At 28.8% G+C, this 25,588-nt stretch overlaps 1 protein-coding gene across 1 annotated transcript in view; it reads right to left on the bottom strand.

Moving 5' to 3' along the window:
- The window catches only part of shn (zinc finger protein schnurri), a 69,953-nt gene that overhangs the window by 2,939 nt on the left and 41,426 nt on the right, over window positions 1-25,588 (bottom strand). Inside the window, 6 exon segments of the mRNA XM_087163936.1 lie at window positions 703-2,744; window positions 7,825-8,003; window positions 9,050-9,180; window positions 11,109-11,519; window positions 13,930-14,061; window positions 16,620-19,981. Of these exon segments, the coding sequence (XP_087020062.1) occupies window positions 703-2,744; window positions 7,825-8,003; window positions 9,050-9,180; window positions 11,109-11,519; window positions 13,930-14,061; window positions 16,620-19,981 (6,257 nt within the window).

Consider the following 25,588-nt stretch of genomic DNA (forward strand, 5'->3'; position numbering starts at 1 on the left):
TTAATTTTCTATTTTTTAAAGTTAAACTATACATTTTTTGGTTTATTCTTTTTGCATTATTTAATTAGATGATAAAACAATAGAAACATACAAAAATATTGATTATTACTCAATATTATACAGAAATATAAGCAATACTCCTTAATTGGGCCGGGCTACCCGACTCTCCCCTATATATGATATATTAAGATGAATTCTTAAGATAACAACCTACTTTCTGACTGCGCTGAGGTTGCATACAAATTCGGAGTTTTAAAGATTTGCCTGCAGATTCACTGAGGGGGGGAGGGGTCCATGGTGAAGTAGGCTGGATGCCTTATGTGCAAATTGGCATGAAGAGTATAAGTAAGTAAGCAAGCTGCAGATTAACTGAGTAAATTCTGAAGCTATTAGTGCTTGTGGAATTATAGTATTGGTTTTAGACAACTTAGTATATGAAACCAACCTTTCACCCCTTCAGTGAGTCAATAAAATAAGTACCAAGTGAGCTTCTGGGCCAAACATGTGCCATTCCAGATTGGCTCAGCGGACCACCCAACCGGAACATCTGCTCCAGCAGTCCAAAGCCCAATGAAACTGGGCTGAGCACAGTAGGCAGTCACACCACATGAGCTGTCACCCCACTAGGTTTAGTTTAAGTATAAAAAACAATGAATTACTGTAGCGCAAATAAACAGTAAAATATCAATATTCATAACTTACTTGTTGTAAAACTTTTTGATTAGGAAACTGTTTTCCACACAGATCACAAACTAGTTCTCCCGATTCAGTAAAACAAGGAGAAACATTGACCGATGGTGTCTCATTTGCAGAAGAAGGAGTCAAAGTTGGATGATCACAATAAAGATGAACTTGTAAAAATTTTGCACTTTTGAAATGTCGACCACAAATATGGCAGGTACCAGACCGATTTAATGACATAGCAGATTCTAATGCAGATGCTTCAATATGTGGAGCAGGTTCTTGTCCAGGTGATGTTACAGTTTGTGGAGCAATATAGCGTGGCAAAGAGGAAATGGCACTGTCAGAATCAACATTCGCTGATTGCAAATGCAGAACATTTGTTTGTGATGTCTCTTGCTTAACATCATCTTTGCTTGAAGGTTGTTTTGCATTAGACAAAGTAGACACAGGCATGCTAACTATTCTTGATGAATCAAATGATGTTTCTGCTAAGGGTAGCATGGAATCAATCAGAGATTGAGTATTTGTAGTTGAAAAAGTTGGCATTACACAAGTTGAATCAGTTGTTTGCTCGGTACCTTGCCAACGCATTCTGCGAGGATCACGCTGATATAGCTTTTGTGCCATTACTTGAAGACTTTCTAAAGAATTATTGCAATCGGTAGTGTCTATTTCATTTAAACTAACACCTGATCGTTCCATTTCAGCGTACATTCCGAATGGTAACTTTCCTAAACATTCCAGCTTCATTATGTGCATTTTTGAACGCAAATGTTTTGCTAAATGACCATGGATCCTAAATGCTATTTTACAATCAGCACATTTGAATGGTCTTGGATTGTCAACAGAAGGAGTTCCAAATGTTAAGTTCATGTTAACTTTATTGTAATGACTTACTGAGCGTTTATGTTTCTGCAAATGTCCCTTTGTACGAAATGAAACAGCACAGTTATCACAACGAAAAGGTCTCTCAAAATAATGTATGTTGACATGCAGTCGGAGGTGGCTAGATTTAGCAAACATTTTGTTACAAATTCGGCATACACATTTTCCTTCTTCTATGTTACCAGAGGAAGAGGTACTGGGAACAATGAACTCAGCTTGGTGCCGTGATGATGATGCAGATTCTTCAGAGTTGCCTAAAGATTGCCCACCCTCTTGAGAATAGTAATAAGCACTATCCTCTAATGTTGGTGGAGATACAGGTGAACAGACAGCAGCATATTCTGCCATATCAGGACTAGACGCATCATCTATGATGTCTGTATCTTTACGTTTTGTCACATTTTCAAGAGATGGCACATCCTGCATGTAAAATATAGATCTCGTAGAAGTTCCTAAGGATGACTGATCATCAATTAGAGGAAGCAAAGACTGGTCTGTGTTATTGTTATCACTAGTTTCATAATCAACAAGAACCTGAGGAGATAGAACTGGTAGAGGTTTCAGTTGATAAGACTCACTTAGACAAGAGTCCAGGCTGGTAGTAAGGCTCATATCTGTAAGAGCCTCTTCCTGAGTTACTATGTTAATTAAAGACCCAGCCATATCAGCTGAATAGGCAGATTTACATTTACCAAGATCTCGAGTAATACTAAGATCCATTGGTTGATCAGCAGATTCAGGATCTCTTAATTTACGTGGACCCAAAGAAGCTATATTTAAACTGGCCCATTCTTGAGAATTTAAGGTACGAGGCTTTCTTGCTTCCCTTGCAACTGATATGGAATAGCGTCTTGCATACTGATCCTTGCTACCGAATTCTGATGATTCATCAACTTGAAGTTTTGTACCAGTTTCAGCAATGATATCTTTAACTAATTTGTACTTGACATGTTTTGCACCACTAAGAGGAATATCAGCAGAGTATGAACGTGGTCTATGTCCAAGTGTTTCAGTAGAAAGCCACTGATCAGAAACTGCCTTAGATTTTGCTGATGATACTGCAGTTGAAGATAAACCATGAGAAACAAATGAAGGTGATAAGAGTGATTGGTCATGACCTTGTAGTAATGATCCAACATCACTTTCACATGGAGATGTCACATCAGTTAAATCACCTATTTAAAAGAAAAATTATTAATAAAATTCCTTTTGTAACGAAACCAAACTTAAAGTAAAGAGTAATATCCAAAACATAGGATGGAGTAAAAATTTGTTATCCCTGGGTCAGGATGTGTCCCTTCCTAATTATAGCTCATTTAATGTTAAGATAATGTTTAATGCTATTGGTGGCTAAATGGTTAAGGCAACCAACTCATAGCTGGGAGCTCATTTTTAATTTAATGTCTCAATGCTGAGAAATCTGTTATTTTTTTAAATTAAAACATGGATCTTAAAAACTATTCATTTAATTAAGTAACTACAGTAGGGAACCGATTATCCGGAACGATCGGGACCATCGCTATTCCGGATAACTGATTTTTCCGGTTTTCTGAATCGCTACAAAAAGCCGTTTTTTTTATTGTTAAACCCAACGAAAAAAAATTTTTTTGGGAAATAATCTTAAAAAGAAAAAACGATGAAGTAATACACTAATGATTATTTCCAAAATGATGGTAAGGTAAACATCTTTCAAAAAAGAAAGAAAAATCCTAAAATCTTATGAGGGAAAAAAAAAATTTTTTTTTTTAAATGGCGAGAAAATTTATCGAATTTTGTTCCGGTTTTTTGGTTTTCCGGTTTTCTGATTTCCGGATTACGGGTTCTGTACTGTATTTAAATATTTATTAATTAATTTTAAATGGTGTTAGTTTCTTTTTATTAGATTAACAGGAGTTTTTTTTTAAAGTAATGAATGTTAAAAAATTAAATTGCTTTTAAAGTCAAAATTCTTACTGAAATAAAATAAAAACTTTATTAAAAAAACTAAAAAGGCTTTTCATATTTTTTCTAATTTCACTTTAATAAAAACTTCCACTTTAATTATTTATTCTCTTGAATAAAAATAAAGTTTTTTGTCAATTTTCATTATACTACAAAAGAAAAACAAGCATTTTTAAGGAGGAAAACTTACTGATTTTTAAAGAAAAATATTTTTCAGGCATAAGAAAAATTTAACTTGCTAAATAATTTGTAAAAAAATAATCGTGCCAATCAATTTAAAACATTTAAGATTTCACACTACAATATACAGTATACTCTCAATATCTGAAAGGACACTAAAAAAATTTGAGATAGCGAGTTTTCAAGATAACAAGTTCAAAACTAAGTATGTTCCAAAAAGTAGAAAAATATATTCTAAGATAGTGCTCTAAAAAGTGAGAGTCCTAAAACATAAAAATAACTACTAATAAATATGTATGTAATGATAATTGACTATAAGTCTAAATACAGTAATGATAATTTTATTTTTAAAAGTAAGACAAAAATAATTATGCATTAAATAGAAAATAATTGGTTTACAATAAACTTACATTGTGAGTTTTCTATTTCATAAAATATTTGATATAACAAGATTTTGAGAAGAAACTCTTCGACATAGGAATTTAAATTAATATTAGGTGGATATGTAATGCCGAGGGGGAACATATTTTTTTGACATAACAAGGTTCTCAAGGTATCAAGAGTATACTGTATATATATTTAAAGTAAATAAAAAATAACACATTTTTCAGCATTAAGAAATGAAAATTTAAAAATGACATCAGCAGGGATAGAACCACGATTCCTCAGCTATGAGTCGGATGCTTTAATTGACCACCTATACAATTTCTACTTGTTATTTTTTAATCTACTTGTATTTTTTAATCTACTAGTTATTTTAAATAAGCTAAACCTTTGAAGGGTCATATCTTGAACCAGGTGCCTCAGTGGCGTCAAATTTTCATCCCATCCTATGTTTTGGATCATGATATTTAATTCAAGCTTGATTTTATTTCAATAGAAATTTTACAGATGCATACTTCCCTCGTAAGTATACATATTTTTATTTAAATAATTTTTCATTTAAAACTGTATTTGTAAGAGAGTATGCATTAAGCTTTGAATAGTTTATAATTTCATTGTACAAAAAAGAAACTGTGTTATTAATTATGGCATGGATAGTATAGATATTTATTGTTAGAACTTAAAACCTTTTTTCAACCATTGCATTGTAAAGTAAAATTTAAAGTGAATATGAGCTATTTAAGCAATTTTTACACACAATAAATATATTTATAATACTAGAAGAAGTTTTATTTGTATAATTTTTACTTGCATTACTAGCGTGTTTCTCATTTAATTTATTAATTAGTATTTTGTGTTTTATTTATGTTGATAACTTGGTGTTTATTCAACCAAATCACTGAAGTCAATCGAGCCATTTTATCTTGTATATCGAACAAGTTAGCATTTGTATATAAATATTTGAAAAAAATATTTTTATAAATTGAATATTTAGTTTAAATGTTTTTCCGTCATTAGTTTGCAGTCAAAAGGTTTAACTAGCCATAGCATTAGTGATATTTGGTGTAAGTATTTTGAAAAAAAAAAAAAAAAAAAAAGGAAATTCAAAAAATATATCAACTAGCCCATGTTAAGAAGGCAAGATTTCTATTGGCATATTGGTAACCAAAAGTAAGAGTTTATTAACTTGCATTTCAATATCAGTTCCAATAAAAAAATAATATCTTTTTATTCTCTCTCTCTGGAATTTGTTAAGTATTTTTATACATTTACTGGGATTGTGATAAACATATTTATTTCAGTTTTAGAAACTGGTAAAAAATTTAATGTTTACAAACTATCTGTTAATGAGCCACTCATATGGTATGTTAGTTTATGCTGTTGTTGAACTTTCTTCTAATATCATTAAAAACTGGCAAGATCTATTAATTTTAGTTCAAATTTACATAGATCTACGGATTTACAGAGAAATCTAAGAATAAATTTCAAAATTCTATTTATTATGAATTTTCTGAGGTGGAGTAAAGTTGGTATATGGTTAGGCTCAGCTAAGTGTTGTATGGTAGAGATATTTTTTACTTCTGTATTAGCTTTAGTAAGTTCCTAATGCTCTATATTTTATAATGAAATAGATTGTTTGATTATAGCCACTGATAGCAAAATTTCCTTTAAGTTTTATTTTTAAAGAGAAGAATTAGAAAACATTTAATGTAACAGACATATTATTCAAATTTACATAGATCTACAGATTTACAGAGAAATCTAAGAATAAATTTCAAAATTCTATTTATTATGAATTTTCTGAGGTGGAGTAAAGTTGGTATATGGTTAGGCTCAGCTAAGTGTTGTATGATAGAGATATTTTTTGTTTCTGTATTAGCTTTAGTAAGTTCCTAATGCTCTATATTTTATAATGAATTAGATTGTTTGATTATAGCCACTGATAGCAAAATTTCCTTTAAGTTTTATTTTTAAAGAGAAGAATTAGAAAACATTTAATGTAACAGACATATTATTCAAATTTACATAGATCTACAGATTTACAGAGAAATCTAAGAATAAATTTCAAAATTCTATTTATTATGAATTTTCTGAGGTGGAGTACAGTTGGTATATGGTTAGGCTCAGCTAAGTGTTGTATGATAGAGATATTTGTTATTTCTGTATTAGCTTTAGTAAGTTCCTAATGCTCTACATTTTATAATGAAATAGATTGTTTGATTATAGCCACTGATAGCAAAATTTCCTTTAAGTTTTATTTTTAAAGAGAAGAATTAGAAAACATTCAATGTAACAGACATATTATACAATTAAAAAGAATTACCAAAATAGCATAATGGTACAACTTAGTGAGCATATTCAAAGATATAGATGAGTTTTCATGCAAGTTTCTGCCTTCATATGGCACTTTTCTCATGGAAAACAAATCAATTTCCTTAAAATATTTAAATTGAAAAAAAAAAATACACAACTGCTATAAATACTAAAAACACTTTAAATTACCATTATAGATATTAATTTTTACACAATTTTTACACTCTCATTTATATTTAAAATAAACCAAAAACTATTACAGTTCTTTTGCTTTATAATGAAATTATGTAAAGTTCAGCAGAATATACTGCACCTGAAGTGAAACCCAATTTTGATAGACATGAACATTAATTCTTTAGTTTAATAATATGCAAAAAAATATTCTGATTTTAATAGATTTTTTAAAAAATATAATCATGATACATTTGCTTAAGTGCATTTTTATTTGGGAAAAAAATATTTAGATATGTTTTTAGTGAAATATATACTGATATTCCCCACTTACCCCAAACCCACTGTACCCCAAAAGTGGTTATATCAAAATATGTCCCTTTGAATGTACTACTGCAAGAAAACAATCAAACAAAATACAAATTATGCTTCATATTTACTCTATATAAATCTAATGTCTATAAAATGCATCAAAATTTTCTGTAAAATAACTTTAATGATTTGGTTTTAGAGCCTTCCTTAAAAAAAAAAATATGATTTTATACCCACTTTACCCCACTGACCCATTATTAAGAAAATGCTTTAACCCTTTTACTACAAATTTTTTAAAAAAAAGATTTTTTTTCCCCTTTATTATTCAAAAGGACAAAATGGGTCACAAATAAGGCAAATTTAGTATTTGGGATTTTTCTGACAAGCCGTTATCAATTTCGAGGCTGGGACATATATGTCCCAGCCATACTTAATGGTGGGATACATATGTCCATTAGTAATTTTTAAACATTTGTTGGGACAAATGAGTTCCGTTAGTAGTCAAAGGGTTAAAGAAAAAAGTATATTTATCCTCATTAATACTTGTTTTTTTTAAAAAAAAAAAAACATTTAAAATTAAATGTTGAATTTAGTATTTGTTTATTTACAATTTATTTATTTAAAATGTCAACTCTGCCTACATACAGGATAAGATGGCATAGTATAGTGAGTCCCCCTTAATAATTAGAAATCTCTCAATATTTCAAACGATTAAAAATAAAATTTTGATCAATCACTATCAATTTAAATTCAGCCTCATGATAAAAGAAAAAATGAATTGTTTTGCAGGTATTTAACAAATAGAAAGAAAAAATTTGTATTTTTTAAGTGCCGAATTTTGTTGAGCTATTGTAACTGGATATTTAAATTTCATCCCCCTCAAAACTTGGTTGACTGTGACGGCCATGCATTAAAGTGATTCTTTGATTTAAAAACTGAAAGAAAAAAAAATACCTGTACTAGTAGACCATTGACTGGGCTCTCCAAATGCTGATAAGTTTAATAAACTTCTGGCAACTTCATGTTCTTCAGCCTGCTGAGAAGTAGATTCATGTCCACGTATGCTTTCGTCAAAACTGTCTGTACTTCTTTCTTGAGCATCTGATTTCTTTGAATGGCCGTTTGTCAACATTCTGCTAAAGATAATAGAAAGCAATGATTTTTTTTCAAACATTAACTTATTTTCATCTCAAAATCACATAACATATTCTTAAGAAATATTCAAGAAAAATTACTAGTTAGTTCACAATTGACCAACATAAAATTATCACATAACAGATTCTTAAAATTCACATAACAGAATAACAAAATCACATAACAGAATATTCAAATTCGTATAACAGAATATTCAAAATCACATAACAGATTCTTAAGAAATATTCAAGAAGAAAAATTATCAGTTAGTTCACAATTGATCAACATAAAATTATTACATAAATACAAATGAATAAAGCAATTGTATAAACAACTATGGATAAATAATGCAGATGTAAAATAAAACTTTAAGGAATTACTTAATGTAATTCGTCAGTGCATCTGAAACACATAAGTCGAACTTATGTATCATTTATAAGGAATGCATTACATCATATAAATAATCTATATACATATAAGCGCTTATATTTATATTAAAAAAAATGCAAAAAATATTGTTCTACTTTAGTTCAGTAAAATATGTTTATTTAAAACTTTTGATCATTGTCACCATTTTTGTTTTTTAATGACATAAATCAAAGCTGATATCTTTCATGCAATAGTAATAGTTCCACACAACTTACTCAATGATAAAAAAAAATGGAAAAAAATATGGACAATAAGAACATGAGAAAATTACACAACTAATTTTGTCCATGTTAATAATAAAGTTTGGGAAATTGAAAGATTAAAAGAAAAAATTCCGTTAACATTAGTTTTCAAAAATAATTTTTTTAGATGAAAACTTTTTAACAGTATTACAGAAATGCTTGGTGAAATTAGTATAGATAATATAATGAGTAGAGTGCATTATACATGGTCCTCGGCATTAAATACTATTAAAAAAATAATCAGAACTAACTTTTAAAGAATAAGTGGTATCTTATAACCATAGAATACTCATTAACCAAGGATCAGATGAAATAACACTAAGTTTTAGAATCGAAATCCAATTATAAACAAATTTTTTGAGAATGAATTTTACCTGGAATTTTGGCTAGTAACAATCAGACTGCTTGCATCACTTTCACATTCATCATCACTTTCATCAGTATCTTCTTCATCATCATCATCTGCCTCTTCACCATCGGAAAACTGATTTTTCTTCTTCTCAATCTGTTCCTTCGAAAAATGTAGTTTCAATCATTATTAAATGTTTTTAAAAATTTACATCAAATATTTCAATTACTATTTAAGATAATATTGAAGTGAATGTATTATTTAAAGAATTTTGACATTAAAGCTTATAAAATTTTTCACATGAATTTAAATAATTTTATCAGTTTTATTTGCAAATGAATAGCACAGCCCATGAGTGATATGACATAAATTTATAGCAACTGGTAAATATTTATAGCAACTGATATGGTAAAAATTTGTTTTGACAAACTTCACAAAATAATATTTGTTTTAATTTCACTAAATTTAGAATTTTTTTAAAAAATAATTATATAATATTAATAATTAAACTTCTAAAGTGGCTTATTTCTTTTCTGAGAAAAACAAAATAAATCCTTAATAGTTAGGCTGTTTATGTTTTATATTTACTCTAAATTAAAACAAGACTAAACTAAATTAATGACTTTTCTATATATCAAAATCAAATTAACTCATATATAGTTTATTATTAAACTTGATTAATCTTCGAAACTTGAAAGAATTTTATTAACACGTTGAATGCCACGCTAACTTTACATGGCTTGCCCATCTGGCCATAATGATTTTCTCAGTATGTATTGCATTAATTTCTTGAAACCATTTAGCGATAATAATATAAAAAAATTTCACTCTTATAATGTGTTTCTAATAATCTTGGCTTCGCCGGTCACCGGTGATCCTCGGCGCTATTAACAAACTCAGTGCCGGTGACCCCCATGGCATACAACGTTTCAACAAATTTCAATGTAATTTTCATAATGCCCAAAATTAAAAACAAATATATTTCTTCCAATTAATACATACAATCTAATTTTGAAATTAGCACATCAATGCAAACATTCTTTTTTCTTTTGTAACTAAAATATTTTGCCATACTATTAAACTATTAGTTAATGCTACATTTATAAAATAACAGGTAAATTTTGTATAATTTACAATAAATATCCTGTAACCATAAAATTTGTTTTGATGTACTTTGATTTCAATTATTTTTTTTTTCTTTTTTAGTGGAGAACAAATAATAATTGTAAATGGCAAATTTTCTAAAATCTTAAACTGATAATATTTTTCCATAAATGAAAGTATAATATTTCAGAAAATTTTTTGGGTGATAAAATATTGTACAGTAATATCTTGCAAATTGTATAACATTTCATTAAATATGTCAGAGAAAAAACTATAAATCCAAGTTAGTTAATACTTTATTTCTAACTTTCTCTCTCAACTTTATTAGAAGGACCTATTTTTCTGAATATGAAAAAAAATCTCATAATTTTGGGGATCTAAAATTAGTGTTAATTTAATTGTCAGCCAGGATCCAGTTTTTTAGATTAAATAAAAACAAGGATCTGTTTTTAAGATTTAAAAATCAATAGAATATGCTTTTATACATTTAAATTAATTCCTTTAACATTATTTACCTATCTCTTCTTCTATTACATACAAAGTGCCAATGAATGGTGTCAATGGCTCAGTGTTTCAGAAAAATTTTGCAAAAAGCCAATTTTTAAAATTTAAAAAAAAAAAAAAAAAATTTCAGATGTGTATTGAGGAAAAATATTTTACAAAGGATCCATTTCAACCACAAAATAGATTGTAAAAAGTTCAGAAGCAAACCCAAATTTGTAGTTGACAGACTTCTGCTTTGACACTATGGAACAATTAATTGCCCTAAACATAATTGAAAGTGATAGCTAAATGGAGCATTTTATGCTATTTAACACCTTAGGAAAATTTTTAAGGAAATATTCCTTCATTTCCTTTTTTCCATAAACTAATAATGAGAAAAACAACTTTTTTGATTAGGAAACAGCTTGGAGTTGACAATTAAAAATTTACCGTATAATACTTTTAAAGAAAAATGAAATACTCAAAATTGAACACACCTGTTTGGCTAAAGCTTCTGCATCAATTTGGGAATCATCGGTAGTAGTTGGAACAGGAATGATACCAAGTTCTGTGCACTTTTTATGATGAGCTTTTGATTTCATATGTTTTGTAAGATTTCCTTTGGTTTTGAAAGCAAATGAGCAATGATTACATTTATAGGGTCGTAGATCAGTGTGTGTACGTATATGCTTTTTCAGCATACTGGGTTTCTTGCAGCGAATGCCACATTCTTCACACACGTATTTCCCCCTCCCTCTTCCTCTGACGTAAGTATAATCCTCGTTAGATTTGAATCCTCCTTCAAAGATTTTTACCCGCTTTGGAGGTTGAGGTTGACTGGAATCAGTTAGTGATTCTGTACCATCATCTTGGCAGTCATCCTCATCTTCATCATTTGAATTATTTACCTAAATATAAAATTGTTTAAAAACATAAATTTTAGTAAATAAAAATGAAATAATAAACACATTAAACTTAATAAAGTATGAAGAAAAAAAAGTAAGAGGAACTAGGTTGATGGGTGCCTTTTAAAATGAGAATTGTACCTTGGAGATTTTACCATAAATAAAATCGCCCATTTTCTTATTATTTCCATCTTGATTTCTTATTATGTATTAGAAAATCTAATTATGAAGTCGTTTACCTGTTTTCTATGAGAACATAAAAAGTAACCAAAATACCATCATCCAATTGTAAATTTTCACAAGAAACTGGACAATTGAAATACTTTAAACATACAATTACATACAGAGAGGGGGGCCAAAAAGGGCAATAACCCGAGGCATTCAGCTAAAAAGTAGCATCTGACAAATTACTAAGGATACTAATATTTTAAATCTACTGTTGTTTTATCAACAAATGAAATTATTTAAAAAATAAATATTTGGATTATTGAAAAATATTTTGGCAAATTATAAAAGGAAATTCAAGTAATTTTAATAATAAAGTTTCAGAGCATCAGAATATTAAAGAGAAAAATCTATAAAATTAGAACGTTCTTTACATTTAAACAAACAAAGAAATTCTGTTGAAAACAATTTTTTTAGTTTTTACAATAGAATAGTCCTACATACATTTACATAAAAAAAAATTGTAGTATGGAGTTAGACTTTTTATAAATATATATCTGATCAAAAAAAAAAATCACAAATTATTTCAAAAATGTGTCTTAATTTTTAAATACTCTATATTGATCATTATAAATACTGTCAAGCCAGAAAGTCAAATGCAAAATCTCGGAGAAAAGAAAAGTGCTACTGTGCAAAGCAGAGAAAGAAATTCTCATATCAATCTCTGTAAAATTGACCTGTGAATTGTAAGTGGGGAACTTTGACCTTTTCTTTTTCATTTTTTGTTTTAATGAGTGTTACTAAAAAAATTTTCTCAATGTTTAAAAACAGACTGCAGGGTAAAATATAAATTTTTGACTGTTTTTGTTTATAATGAGTGAAAAAATTTTGTGAACAGCATTCTCATGTTTGACGTTTGAGTATATTATACATATCTGTTACACACTTCTCCCCACTATTGATATGATATAATCACATATGCAGGATGTGATTTAATTTTTACTAGAGTAATTTCTATGTTTACATAAAAAGGGAATTTTAAGTATGGATTTAGATTCTCATTAATATATATCTTCAATTGAATATTTTTTCTTTCTTTGCTTTTTTTAATAGTCACGAAAAGTTTGACATTGTAACTACACAACTTTGCAAGCCACTGGCATAGGATAAGACATAATTACATGTCTTAAGGGTTTTTATTTTATTCCATAAATATACAACATATTACAATTTTTATATACAGTGGAGCATCGTTTATACGACGATCACTTATACGACGTTTACATTTATACGACGTTTCAGTGTGGTCCCAAATCATTCCTATTCATTTTAATGTAAAAATATATCGTTTATACGACGCACAGAATCGGTTATACGTCGGCTTTTAGATTTTGTTCACGTTTATTTAATTTTTTATTTTTTCTTGTGTATTTTAAAAAAGGGCGCAATTTGCCAACATAAATGATACAGAAAAGGGTGCCAACGAGAATGCTTGGATAACGACCGTAATTTTTACTAAATGACTGAAAAAACTGGACAATGTTATGAAGAGGCAAAAATGAAAAATTTTGCTATTCTTCGACCATGTCCAGCGCACCCATCGATACTAATTATTTTGGAAAATGTAAAAGCTCTCTTTTTTCCTGCAAATTGTACAAGTGCGCTTTAGCCATTAGATTTGACCGTGATTAGAAATCTAAAATTGCATCATAGAACGCAGTAAGTTCAACTCGCAATTCAAAGCATTGTAGAGACTAATAGCAAGAAAATATAATTCGAGGTAACATACATTCAAATTGCTCACTGCAATCTTTCTTCTTTGGTTATTTGTTTGTTTTGCTTTGTCTAATTTAGAAATTTATGTAAATCAACACACTAAACATCAAAATTAACTGAAAACAGAGTCAGTTTCGGATTTAGAAGTAAAAATCGATTATACGACGTTATCGTTTATACGATGTTTTTCGGGAGTCCCTTTGGCGTCGTATAAACGATGCTCCACTGTATATATATATATATATATATATATATATATATATATATATATATATATATATATATATATATATATATATATATATATATATAGTACCTTTTCTTTATTTTGTATTCCGGATTTTTAAATTTTTTTTTTAAAGATAAATAGAAAATATTTTTTTAAAAAATAATTTAAAAATTTTTATTTTCTTTTTAAGAGTAGAAATAAAACTTATCATAATCGTAAAAAGAAAAATGAATAAATGCTTACATCACCATCAGACAAAGTATTTTCAGTGTCTATTGGAATACTGGATTCATCACCAGATAAAAATGGTCGATCCGATTTGCTAGCAATAGTGATAACAGACTCACTGCGAATGTTTTCCGCTGGCACAGAATCCTATAATAATACAGTTTTTAAATAGATAGTTTTTAGATAGTTCAGAAAACTAAGACAATAAAATTTCTATACTTAAATAAATACACACTTAAAAAATATAAATTTTTAAAATAAATCTGTACAGGTTAATTTGTAAAATGTGTCGCATTTTTATAATAAAAAAATCACGGTAAGATACTAAAAGAATTGCTGATAGAGTAACAGGCTTTAGTAGTATATATATATATGTACACACAAAGATTTTATGTGAGATTCTTTGCATTAGGGAAAATTAGATGTCAAACTTAAATTACATTACATTATTAGATTGAATGATAAAAAATTAAATGAAAACACTTTCTTTACCAGATTTTTTCTTTTAAGCTGATTTTTGTTTAGCAGCTTAACCTTAATCCCATTTAGGCCAATGTAAAAAAATAAATAAAAAATACTGTTGAATAGAAAGTAGTTTGATTTGTAAAAGGTAAGAGTTTTAAATTTAATTTAGAAGCTTAAATTAAATTCATTAAGATGGAGCAAATAAAAAGAGTTATTTCAATATTTGCAGTGAATGTCTATAAAATATTAAAAATTCTGAAATTAGTTCAGAAATAAATTTATTATTATTAAGTAAAAAAACGATGTTATTAATCAATCGGTCAGACACCATCTAGTCAAAAAAAAACTTAATCAACATAAAACAATATAGCTGATTCTGAAATTTCAAAGGGATAAATGGTAATTGCGAAGTATCAATAAAGAAAATTTTTTTTAAGGAAAACAATTTTTTTAATTTTTTGTTTGGTGATGATTTTTAAAGTATCAAGTAATGAAAATTAAATTCTATATAACTTATCTTTCTATATAACTTAACTTTCTATATAACTTAACTTAGATAAGTTTATCTTACGATAAACTTATCTTTGATTAAAAATTATTTTTAGGGGATTTCAGCAAATATTTAATTAAACTTACTATAATATATCTAATCAAAAGTCTTAATTAATAAAATCTTTGCTTGCTGTAACTAGGATTGTCCTAATTGCTAATCATTAATATAGGTCATCTATTTATCCATTTTAATATTATTTTTTAAAATGAGAGTAATATGTCCCAACATCTGGTCCCCACCTAGAGTGTTGAGTTTTTCTGCGTGAAACATCAATGTATTCAGAAAACATTGAACTTTTTAATCCTAATAGTGTAATTGATAAAGTGTGCCCTTTACTACTTTGATGACTGCTAATTCAATAATGTTAGAGGCAGTTAAAGAAGCATTATATAAAACATGCACTAAGCATATAATGCTTTAAATTTAACTTTTCAATATTTAGACTTTAAATCTTTTCCCTAAGCCTAAAAACTAGATTATTTCTCCCAGCTCAATTAAGGTGAGTTTATACTGAGTAACTGCCGGCCAGGTGGCCGAGCGGTTAGCGTGCCTGACTGCGAAGCCAATGGCTGCGGGTTCGAATCCCGCTCTGGGCATGGATGTTTCTCTCTGTGCTGTCCTCTGTTGTGTGTGATGTGTGAATGTGGCCCACCCTATGAACAGGTTTGTGGCAGTGTGGCGTGGGTAATGTTGCTCGCCTCCGTGACTTAGGTTCACAGGCGCCCACTGGGTAACGCTAAATGAGCAACACTTCCGGCATCTTCCGAGGCGAAGAACGAGAGTTCAAGTGCCTGCCGTTATTTTAAAAAAAATAAAATAAATAAAAAAATACTGAGTAACTAAATATGATTCTGCTATCTTAGAAACAAGTGCGAAAGGAAAACTTCTTGCAGATTTTATGAAAACAATGTTTTTATCTAACACATGACTAACCATGTCACAATTTCAAAATTGGGGCATCCTTTTGCGCTGCATTATATTAACCAAATAAATACTTTATAACTTTAGAATTTATTTCATAAAAAGGATCATTTCTGTGCAATTTATTTATAACTATTTGCAAAGTATTGAAAAGTAGATAAAAACATTTCATTTTAAAATATTTAGAATTTTATGTTATTGAGAGAAATATGCAATACTTTTTTTAAATGAGATATCTTCACATCAAATTTTTCAATAGCATTGTTTTTAAATAGGTACTTAAAAAGTTACTGGAATTACCATAAACATCTTGTTGGATACAACATATATCATGATGTTTTTCCCCAAAACACTCGTAAGAAAATTTGTAATTGTGGCTTATCATTAGATGGCCACTAGCCCTTTATTTCTTTTATCTTCGTTTCAATCAAAAAATTTTGTTAATTAAATTTTTTTTTTTAATTGAAGAGCTTAGTCAAAGGATACATTTAGTAACATTTCAGTAAATTAAAGAAAATCAGCATTAGGATGTATAGATACATCAGAGAGCAGTCTAAAAACTTTTTTCCTCTGAAAACTGCCTAAATTAAAAACTTGAGAGAACAGCCAGTTATGGCAAACATGTTCTTGAACTTAGAATTTTTGAAATGCTTAAAAATATTCTTTAACTAAGCTTTTCAATTAAATAAAAAAAATTCTTAAGAAATATAATTCAATTTAATTATGTATTTAATTAAAAAAATAATTGGCAGAACAAATAAGGTACCTGAACAGCTTCTGCTGAAATTTTAATCTCATTTAAATCATTCGATACAGGTGTTTTTGCCCTTTGCTCAGCACTATCTTTAGATCTGTATGTCCAATAGCTTGAATGAGTAAATATCAATGGCTCTCCCACTTTTGAGACAGATGTAACTGATTTCACGTCTCTTTTTTGTTTTGAGCAATAAAAAGAAATCATTTGGCCAGGCGTGAAACCTGAAAGTTCTTCCTTTGCTGGTACAACTTGCCAATTGGAATACATAGAGAGCTTTGGATTCGTATCTTGAAGAACAAACATTGGTTGAGGACGGTAAATACAACAATATGTAGACCTGGTTGAACATTTTAATCCCAAATAAGTATAAGCATGGCCATTTAAATAAAGCTGTACACAATTCTTTTTAGGTCTGGGAGTTTCAGGGCTGATTAAAGTTGTCCCAGTCCCAAAAGAAACCATTGTAACGGCTTTCTTTTTCAAAGGCAAAGATGTGGGTCTAGTTGGTGCAAGGAATTTCTTATTTGGCTCTGATATGCTATTTGCAGGTGAAACCTCTTCATCAGCAGCTGAAAAAGTTGGACTACTCGGAGTAAATAAGACAGTAGGAACAACATGGCTACCCTTACTTTCAGTATCTTTGCCCTTAGTGAAGGTTTCAAACTTGTCATCTATTGTAGAAAAAATAGGAGAGTAAAAGAGTTTATTTGATGGTGAAACATTAGCTTTCACTATCGTAGATAACTCATCATTTGGAGGACCAGGCAGTACGCTGCCCTTAACAGAGCTATAGAAAAGCTCTGGAGTCTGTGATTGCTTTAAAACTGATTTATTATATAGTGGGAACTGGGTATCTCTATTGGAGGGTATGTGGATAGTTTTAGATACATTTGAGCTTGCTGTTGCAGATTCCAATCTAGTATAATTAGAAACATCTGCAATAGCATTTGGAGCAGTAACTGTAGGAGTTAAACAAGAGGTAGTCAGTCTTGTTGGCAAATGAAGCGTGCCTCCTGAGTTATGCACTGGTTGAGCAATAGTAACAAGAGCTGCAGATAAATTGCTCACATCATTATCTATATCAGTGGAAAAATTTGGTTTAACAACAGAATTATCTGTAAATTTTGTTGGTAATGTAGAAAAGGCACCATGTAAATTTTGTATTTTTATCTTTTTTGTTCTGTAGCCATCTAAAACCTGAACTTCTCCGCCAAATAAATGTACACTCTGAGATCGGCTACGATAAGGCATCAAATCTGAGTTTAGCAATTTAGTGGAAAAATTTTTTAAATCATTGTTTTGATTAGAAAAATAAGAAGGTGATATCACAGAATCAGAAACTTTTCTTCTCTTAATTGGTGGACTCTTTGCGAGTGGCATTAGGAGCTGTTTCTTTAAAATGGGTCCATCATCATCGTCTATTGAAACTGTGTTTAAATTTTCAGGTTGAACTATTTTCTTACCTTTACTCTGACACTCTAATGATAATGATTTAGATTGTGCGTTTATATCTTTAACATGATCCCTGAGAGCTAACAGGTTATTTCCAATATAATTTGAACATAGAGCACAATGATTTTCATAAGAGAATTTATCTGGAAATTCAGCATTACAGCGAGAGCATTTGAACAATGGAGTGGTTAATCTATGATTCAAAATTTTCCTTTGGTAAGATGTTTCATAAAAATTATCTTCATTATATATTCGCAAATCCTCTTGTGATTTACTTTTTAAGAGCAAATCTTTGATTATGCTACCCTCAGGATTTTGAGGATGCTGAGCAAAGGCATCTTTATCAAAAACATTTGTTTCTTTTATATATTGCCCTTGTCTCAAACTTAACAGGCTTTTTATAGCATTTCCTTTCAGTTCCTCTTCAGATACTGTCGTAATTACTTTTGTATAAGGTGTTACAGGTACAGCATTATTTGGAATATTATTAATTTGCGAAGGAATTTTATCTTTAGATAAAGGGATTTTAGGCAGTAAAGAGTTTTTATTTGAGTTTGCAATAACTTCTTCTGAGCCTCTCAGCAAAGCCGATTGCAGTTTAGATTTAGCTCCACCTTCAACAAAGTTCAGAGATGTAGTTTTTTCTTCATTTGGTTTTTCAGGTTTTTGTGCAACTTTTTTGGACTCTCCATCAGGAGCTGCAGATGTACTAATTTGTTTGGAATAGCGACGAGACCATACAGCATCAACGGTATCAATTATGGCAATATTATTTGATATAAGTTTATTTATATGCTGCTCTAAAATTTGTGGACTAGTAATTCTTGGAAACTTTAAAGATTTGGATGATTCTGTAGAGAATACAGATGAGTTGGAATCATCAGTTGCCAGAGCATCAGGAATACTCAGTTTGAGTTTAGGATATGATCGTTCATTGTCACTCATTGGTAAATTGAGGTTGGAGAAAGTTGTTGCAGAAGCAGCAAAGGAATCAGGTCCAACATTTTTAATCTCACTATTCAAATCTGAACTGTTAATTTTTGATTTTACTGATTTCTGCTCCAAAATTTCTTGAAGAAAACTTGTTTTTCCCTCTTTATTGACTTTATCAGATGTCTCCTGATTTGTCAACATCTTTTCAACTGTAGAAGCTGGTGTACCGTAAATAGAACTAGGCAAATGGAAACTCTGGCCTTCAACAGAAGTTGTTTCCATTTGTAGAGTTTTATTGTTTTCAATTACAGAAGTGGAGATTCTATAATTTATATGCTGCAAATCAACTTTATTTTTATTTCCATATTGTGAAGTTGTAGAAGGTGAAATACCAGACATAGCAGTATTCTGCATCTCGTTCTCTATGTCACCATTCCTTCTTGAAAAGCTTAAATCATTTACTTGAGCAGTATATGGCAATGAAGATGGTATTTGTGCATTGGAATAGTCAACTTTAAAAGGTGATTGTGTCTCTGTTGATAAATCAGAATTTTCTTGAATTACTAAAAGCATTTTATTTCCATTTTGTGTGGTGACAAAAGGCACAGTGTTAGATGCATTTAAAAGACTAGAGGTAGGTAAAGAACTGAAAGATGGATTACTATTGCACTTATCCTCTTTGACAGTTTTCAAAATAATGCTACTTTGCTGAGTATCTTTGCCTTTTTGATTGTTTTTAGGTTCTGTTAGCGCGTCCACAAAATTGTTATTTATTTCTTGCCGCAACACCGTAATATCGTTGAGGGATTTTGAGACTCCTAAGTGTTCTCGCTCAATTTTCTCATAACTAGTAGAACTAGAAAAATTTGAAGAGGTGCTTTTTTTGAATTTGATAAGCAAATCATTTTTGGTTGGAAAATATTTGAATGATTCATTTTGAACTAGTTCATTACCAGGGTTTGTTTTCTTCAAGTAGCCACAGGGAGCTGAAAGGGTAAATTAAAAATAATTAAAAAAGATTGTAATGAAGAAATTTCAATTCTATTTAATTTTGTCTAATTCCAAATAGCATAGCTGCCAACATAGGAATTCTCATAAAAATTTAATTTAGTTCGGAATTCATAGAATTTTCCGATTTTATTAATTTTTTTAGAGCTTCAGAAATTTTTATAAATAATAATAATCAGTAAAAAAATATGTTAGGCAAGATATTTATGTTAAAATTTAAAATCAATCCTAATAATTACTTAAAAAAAAAAACTTAAAAAAATTTAAATTCCTTAACTATTAAGCATCTCAAAAGAAATCATCCAAATTTCCATGTTATGAGACTTATAAAACAGGTGGCAGCTATACAAAAAATTTTATATGAATTGCTAAACAACTAAAATTGCATATTTAAATAACAGAATCAAGAAATATGGTTAAATAAAACTAAATAAAAGTTTTATAAATCAAAAAATATGTAATAATACAAAATTTCATTAATATGAAAATAAGGAAAATAAAAATAATAAAGGATTACAACTCTTTATTAACCTTTGATTAGTAATTATTCTTTCATAGACAAAAGTGAAGCAAAATCCCTCAACGATCAGTATGGTGTACTATATGTTATGTAAATAATTAATCATAGTTGGTATGAAGGTCTTTTATGTACTTACAGAGTTTCAAATATCTTCAGCATTTTTTTAAATTAAGTACATTTACTCACATATCTTCATTCTCATCAGTAAGATTTCCCAAAAAAATGGACAAATGGACATCAAAATGGACATTCATATCTTTAATAATTTATGTAAACAGTAAGAAAGTAAAAATTACAGAATACAGAAGGAAATTGCAATTAAAGTTTCAAATATTTAAGAAATACATTACAATGTATAATACTTATCTATTTTAATTAATTTCTGTATGTGAGTTCAGTGGCATACATAGATTTAGGACACCTCCCTCCCGCAAGATTTAAAAGCACGTTCTATCTTAGACTTACCACAAATAATATATAATTATAATATGAAACAAAAACACTATGGTGAAGAAATACATTCCATATTTATAAATTATTAATTTTACTTTAATTTAATAAAAATTGGTATTGCTATGAAAAGGTGGAGTTTGAAAAAGCTAATAATGTGAAACATTGTATCTTCACCTACCACACTGAAATTAAATTTATCTTAATACAAAAAAAAAAATTATATATATCTATATATCTTATAATGTTATACATTCAAAGTTTAGTTAAGGGTTACTATTATTTATTAAGTGAATTAAATAAATATTATAAATGAAAAACACCATATCTTTCAAGGATTTGTAGTTTTAAAATTATGAATTAAAAACTTTAATTCGTAATTTTAACGTTAAACGTCAAAGGAAGAATTTTGTGAAGGGTTTTAAAAACTAAAAATATTTTGCGACGGATCCTTTTTTACAATAATATAGTTCGCAGATTGTAGTTCATAGTGTTTGTGATAAAATATTTCGTTAAGATTCCGTTTTAACGATAAAAAATTTTTTTTATAAAAGAAGAGGGAAAAACGTGGTAAATTTATTAGAAACCTCAAGTAAGAGGTATTAGAAGGTATTACAGTTCCTCTGCCAGTCCTTTTTTTCTTTTGCACGTGAGTTACATACATTGCACATGAGTTACATATATTATAATGTCGAAATTAACAGAAAGAGGGACTAATAAAATAAATTATTCGAAAATGGAATAAAAAATTTAAAGTACGCGAAACGATTGATTTTATTTCAAGAAATATATCGCGCAGAAATAGCTACCAATACAAGAACAAATGAACTAATCTTAGAATGCTAAATACATAATGATTTATAACTCAATATTCTGGAAAAAGTTATGTTTACAATAATAATAATAATAATTAATTAATATCCCGTTGAAATGGAGAGAAAATTTCCATAAAATGTTAATCATGTGACGAAAAGTTTCTTCCTAATAGCAAACGAATTTTACAGAACGATAATTTTTAATAATACAATGAAATATTAATAAATGTTACACAGAGATGATGGAAAAAGTATCCTGAAAATGATAATTACGTCTTGAGCGAAGTTATTTTCGAATAGTAAATTATAGCTTTATTAATACTACTAGGAAATAATAAATACGGCATAAAAATGGTGGGGAAGTTCCTCGAAATTGATAATCACATTACGAGCGCAATTATTTTCTAATAATCAGCGATAGTTGTGTGAATGCTATTGCGAATTACACAACATAGGAAATACAAGAAAAATAATAAATCAAATAATAAAACAATACTCAGCATTTTCCCAATGTAAACAACAACAAAAAAATATATCACTTTATTAAAAACGACTGCTTAAAACTGATGTTTATTCAGATATTCGAATCAAAGAGCGTGGAACATTTGATAAATTTTAACTGCACCTTGATTTTCATCGATTATTTATTTATTTATTTTTACAAGTCATAACTTCATAGCATTAACAGAAGTTCCAAATTAAGAAATTAAAAATTAGTCAATGTTTCATTGAACCAAAAACAAAGTTACCTCAATAATTAAAAATTCATTCAAGAGACAAAAACTAAGTTGTAAGCAGAAAAAATTCTCTATAATCGCATAAGTTAAAAGGTTAAGGTCATGCCACTTGACCTTTAAAGAGTAAAAATCGGCAGATGATTTACCATCTTTCTCGTTTTTTTTTTTTAAAAAATAAAATCAAATACATATAAATATTTTGAAATTAATTATTTAAAGTATAAACTACTTATGTGAGACGAAATATAACAAAGTTAAATGAAACGAAATAATGTCTAACCTTCACTACGAAAAAAATAAAAATAATTTTTTATTATTTAATTCATATCTTTAGTTTATTATTTAAACAATTTAGCGCCCTTCAGGAAAAATAACACTTTAAAAAATGTAGCGAGCAAAAATAAATAACTAAATAAACATAATATCCTGAACTGATCTAATGATCAAATTTTCACGTACCAGGACTCAATCTCCATAGTTCGAGGGGTGACCTCAAATATGATAATTAGTTATTGCAGACAAAACGATGTACAAAAAACATACTTACTCTGAGTAAAAACATCACTTCCCCCCCCCCCCCCCGCCTCTCGATGAATTAATGATTCCTCCGCCAAAATACAGGAGGTAAACTGTATCTGGGAAATATGATTCCGATGGTTTGGTTAGGAAAACGGTGAAAAATTTGAAACCCTTAAAGTTAATTTTACTTTCTATAATTCCGCCATAACTGGAGGAACTTTTTAAGCGAATTGAAAAGTGTATGCACCAAATTATAAAACTCATTAATCCAAAGAAACTTTCATGCGAAAAATAATTTTTGATAAGAACTTTTTTTTTTTTTTTCAATTTAATAATATTGGGAAAAAAAATTTAATTGCAAGGTTTACTAACTTTAACATCATTTTAAGAAACGTAATTTTATATGGCAAAATACCGAATTCGAAAGGAATCGGTAGAATATTTTTTGAAAAATCGAGAGTGGTACTTAAAATTCAGGAATTTAAAATTCGATTTCTCAAAAACTATTTGACCAATCTGAATGATCCAGCGACCTCCATTTCTTGGGCTCTTCAGAGGCGTAAGAGAACTCTTTATTTTAACGAATCAGCGGATTTGAAAAAGAAGAAAAAATAATAATAATAAAATTGTTTGTTAGTAGGACGTATTTCCCATGAATAATAAGCTGGTATATTACTGATTTCTTCAGAATATCCTGTGAGTGTCTCGAAGGTATGGACTCTCCATAAATCATTCCCTAGATGTAATTCAAAAATAATATAAAAAGGAAAACAAAAGAAAAATAATTTTAAAAAAAACTGAAGCTGATTAAAATAAAAATCTCTTAAATAATGTGTTAATCTCATCCCTATACTACTGGGTATTTCGTTATTAGATCACCAAACATTACATAACATCACAAATAAATATAATTGCTGACCCGAAAATTGCATCGAAAATTACATCGAAATTTCTTTATTAAAAAAAAGGTAAACTTTTAAAAAAAAGGGTCTGGTAATTCTGAAGTATATTTTTACTGTCATGCAATATATAAATTTGATTATTTTCACATTTTGACTTCACACTATTTAAAATGCATGGTTATTATTCAAATTACACTCAAAATCAACAAAACTTTGACACAACTATACACATGAGGTATAAACAGTAATTTTAACCAAATATAAGTATACAACACCAAAAAGAAAAAAATGTTTGCGGAGGAACGAAAATTAGATACCAGAACAACCTGATGTGGAACTATTCATCTGTGCAAAGAACTCTGTAAAATAGGCTTCAACTTCCGGTAATTATATATTCTAACAAATAAACAAACCGAAAAAGAGAAAGTATGACGTCAGATTTTTCGAAGAATGCCCACAACTTCAACCAGAACTTGGTGAATCCCAATCAACACTGTCTACGGGCAAACAACTTTATTATTTTTTTCAACCTACGTCAAAATATGCGTCATACGTTACGCAAGTGATTTAATTACAAATATGATCGAAAAGAGTGTACAGATGCTCTTATGGCCGGTATAACCACCTGTGACTGTAGTAAATATTGAATTATAGATGATTTCCAAGACATATCGATACATGACACATAATATAGATGTTATTGTGTTTTTTGAAGCATTGAATTATGATTAAAAGAAAACATTGTATAAGTATTTTAACGCAGATAATAAAAAAATCAATCAACAAAATTCTAACAATATATATATATATATATATATATATATATATATATATATATATATATATATATATATATATATATATATATATATATATATATATATATATATATATATATATATATATATATATATACAGTACAGAACCCATTATCCGGAAATCAGAAAACCAAAAAACCGGAACAAAATTTGATAAATTTTCCCGCCATTTAAAAAAAAAAATTTTTTTTTCCTCATAAGATTTTAAGATTTTTCTTTCTTTTTTGAAAGATGTTTACCTTACCATCATTTTGGAAATAATCATTAGTGTATTACTTCATCGTTTTTTCTTCTTTTTAAGATTATTTCCAATTTTTTTTTTTTTTCGAATGGGTTTAACAATAAAAAAACGGCTTTTTGTAGCGATTCAGAAAACCGGAAAAATCAGTTATCCGGAATAGCGATGGTCCCGATCGTTCCGGATAATCGGTTCCCTACTGTATATATATATATATATATATATATATATATAGATAGATAGATAGATAGATAGATATACAGTCAAACCCCGCTATAGTGAACCTTCAAGGAACCGAAATTTCGGTTCACTATATCCGTTACACAGGGAATTTAACTAATGGTTCCAGACTCCTCCCTTTTATTACACAGTATTGAAGTAAATAACTGAAAATTAATATATAGTAACAAAAATGTGTTATTTTTTATTACTCTTCGTCTAGCGCACAAAAAAAAATTAGTAATTCTTAGCTGATCAGCAATCCTCAACATCAAATATGGAAACACTTCCCGACTCTCAGATTATTTTTCCTAAATTTCTGTTATTCCGCTTTTTAAACTGTGTAACCTACCATTCGAGCACATAA

The sequence above is a fragment of the Parasteatoda tepidariorum genome, chromosome 5, assembly GCF_982258835.1.
Source record: "Parasteatoda tepidariorum strain Cologne lab strain chromosome 5, Ptep-v5.0, whole genome shotgun sequence".
Lineage (NCBI taxonomy): Eukaryota > Metazoa > Arthropoda > Arachnida > Araneae > Theridiidae > Parasteatoda > Parasteatoda tepidariorum.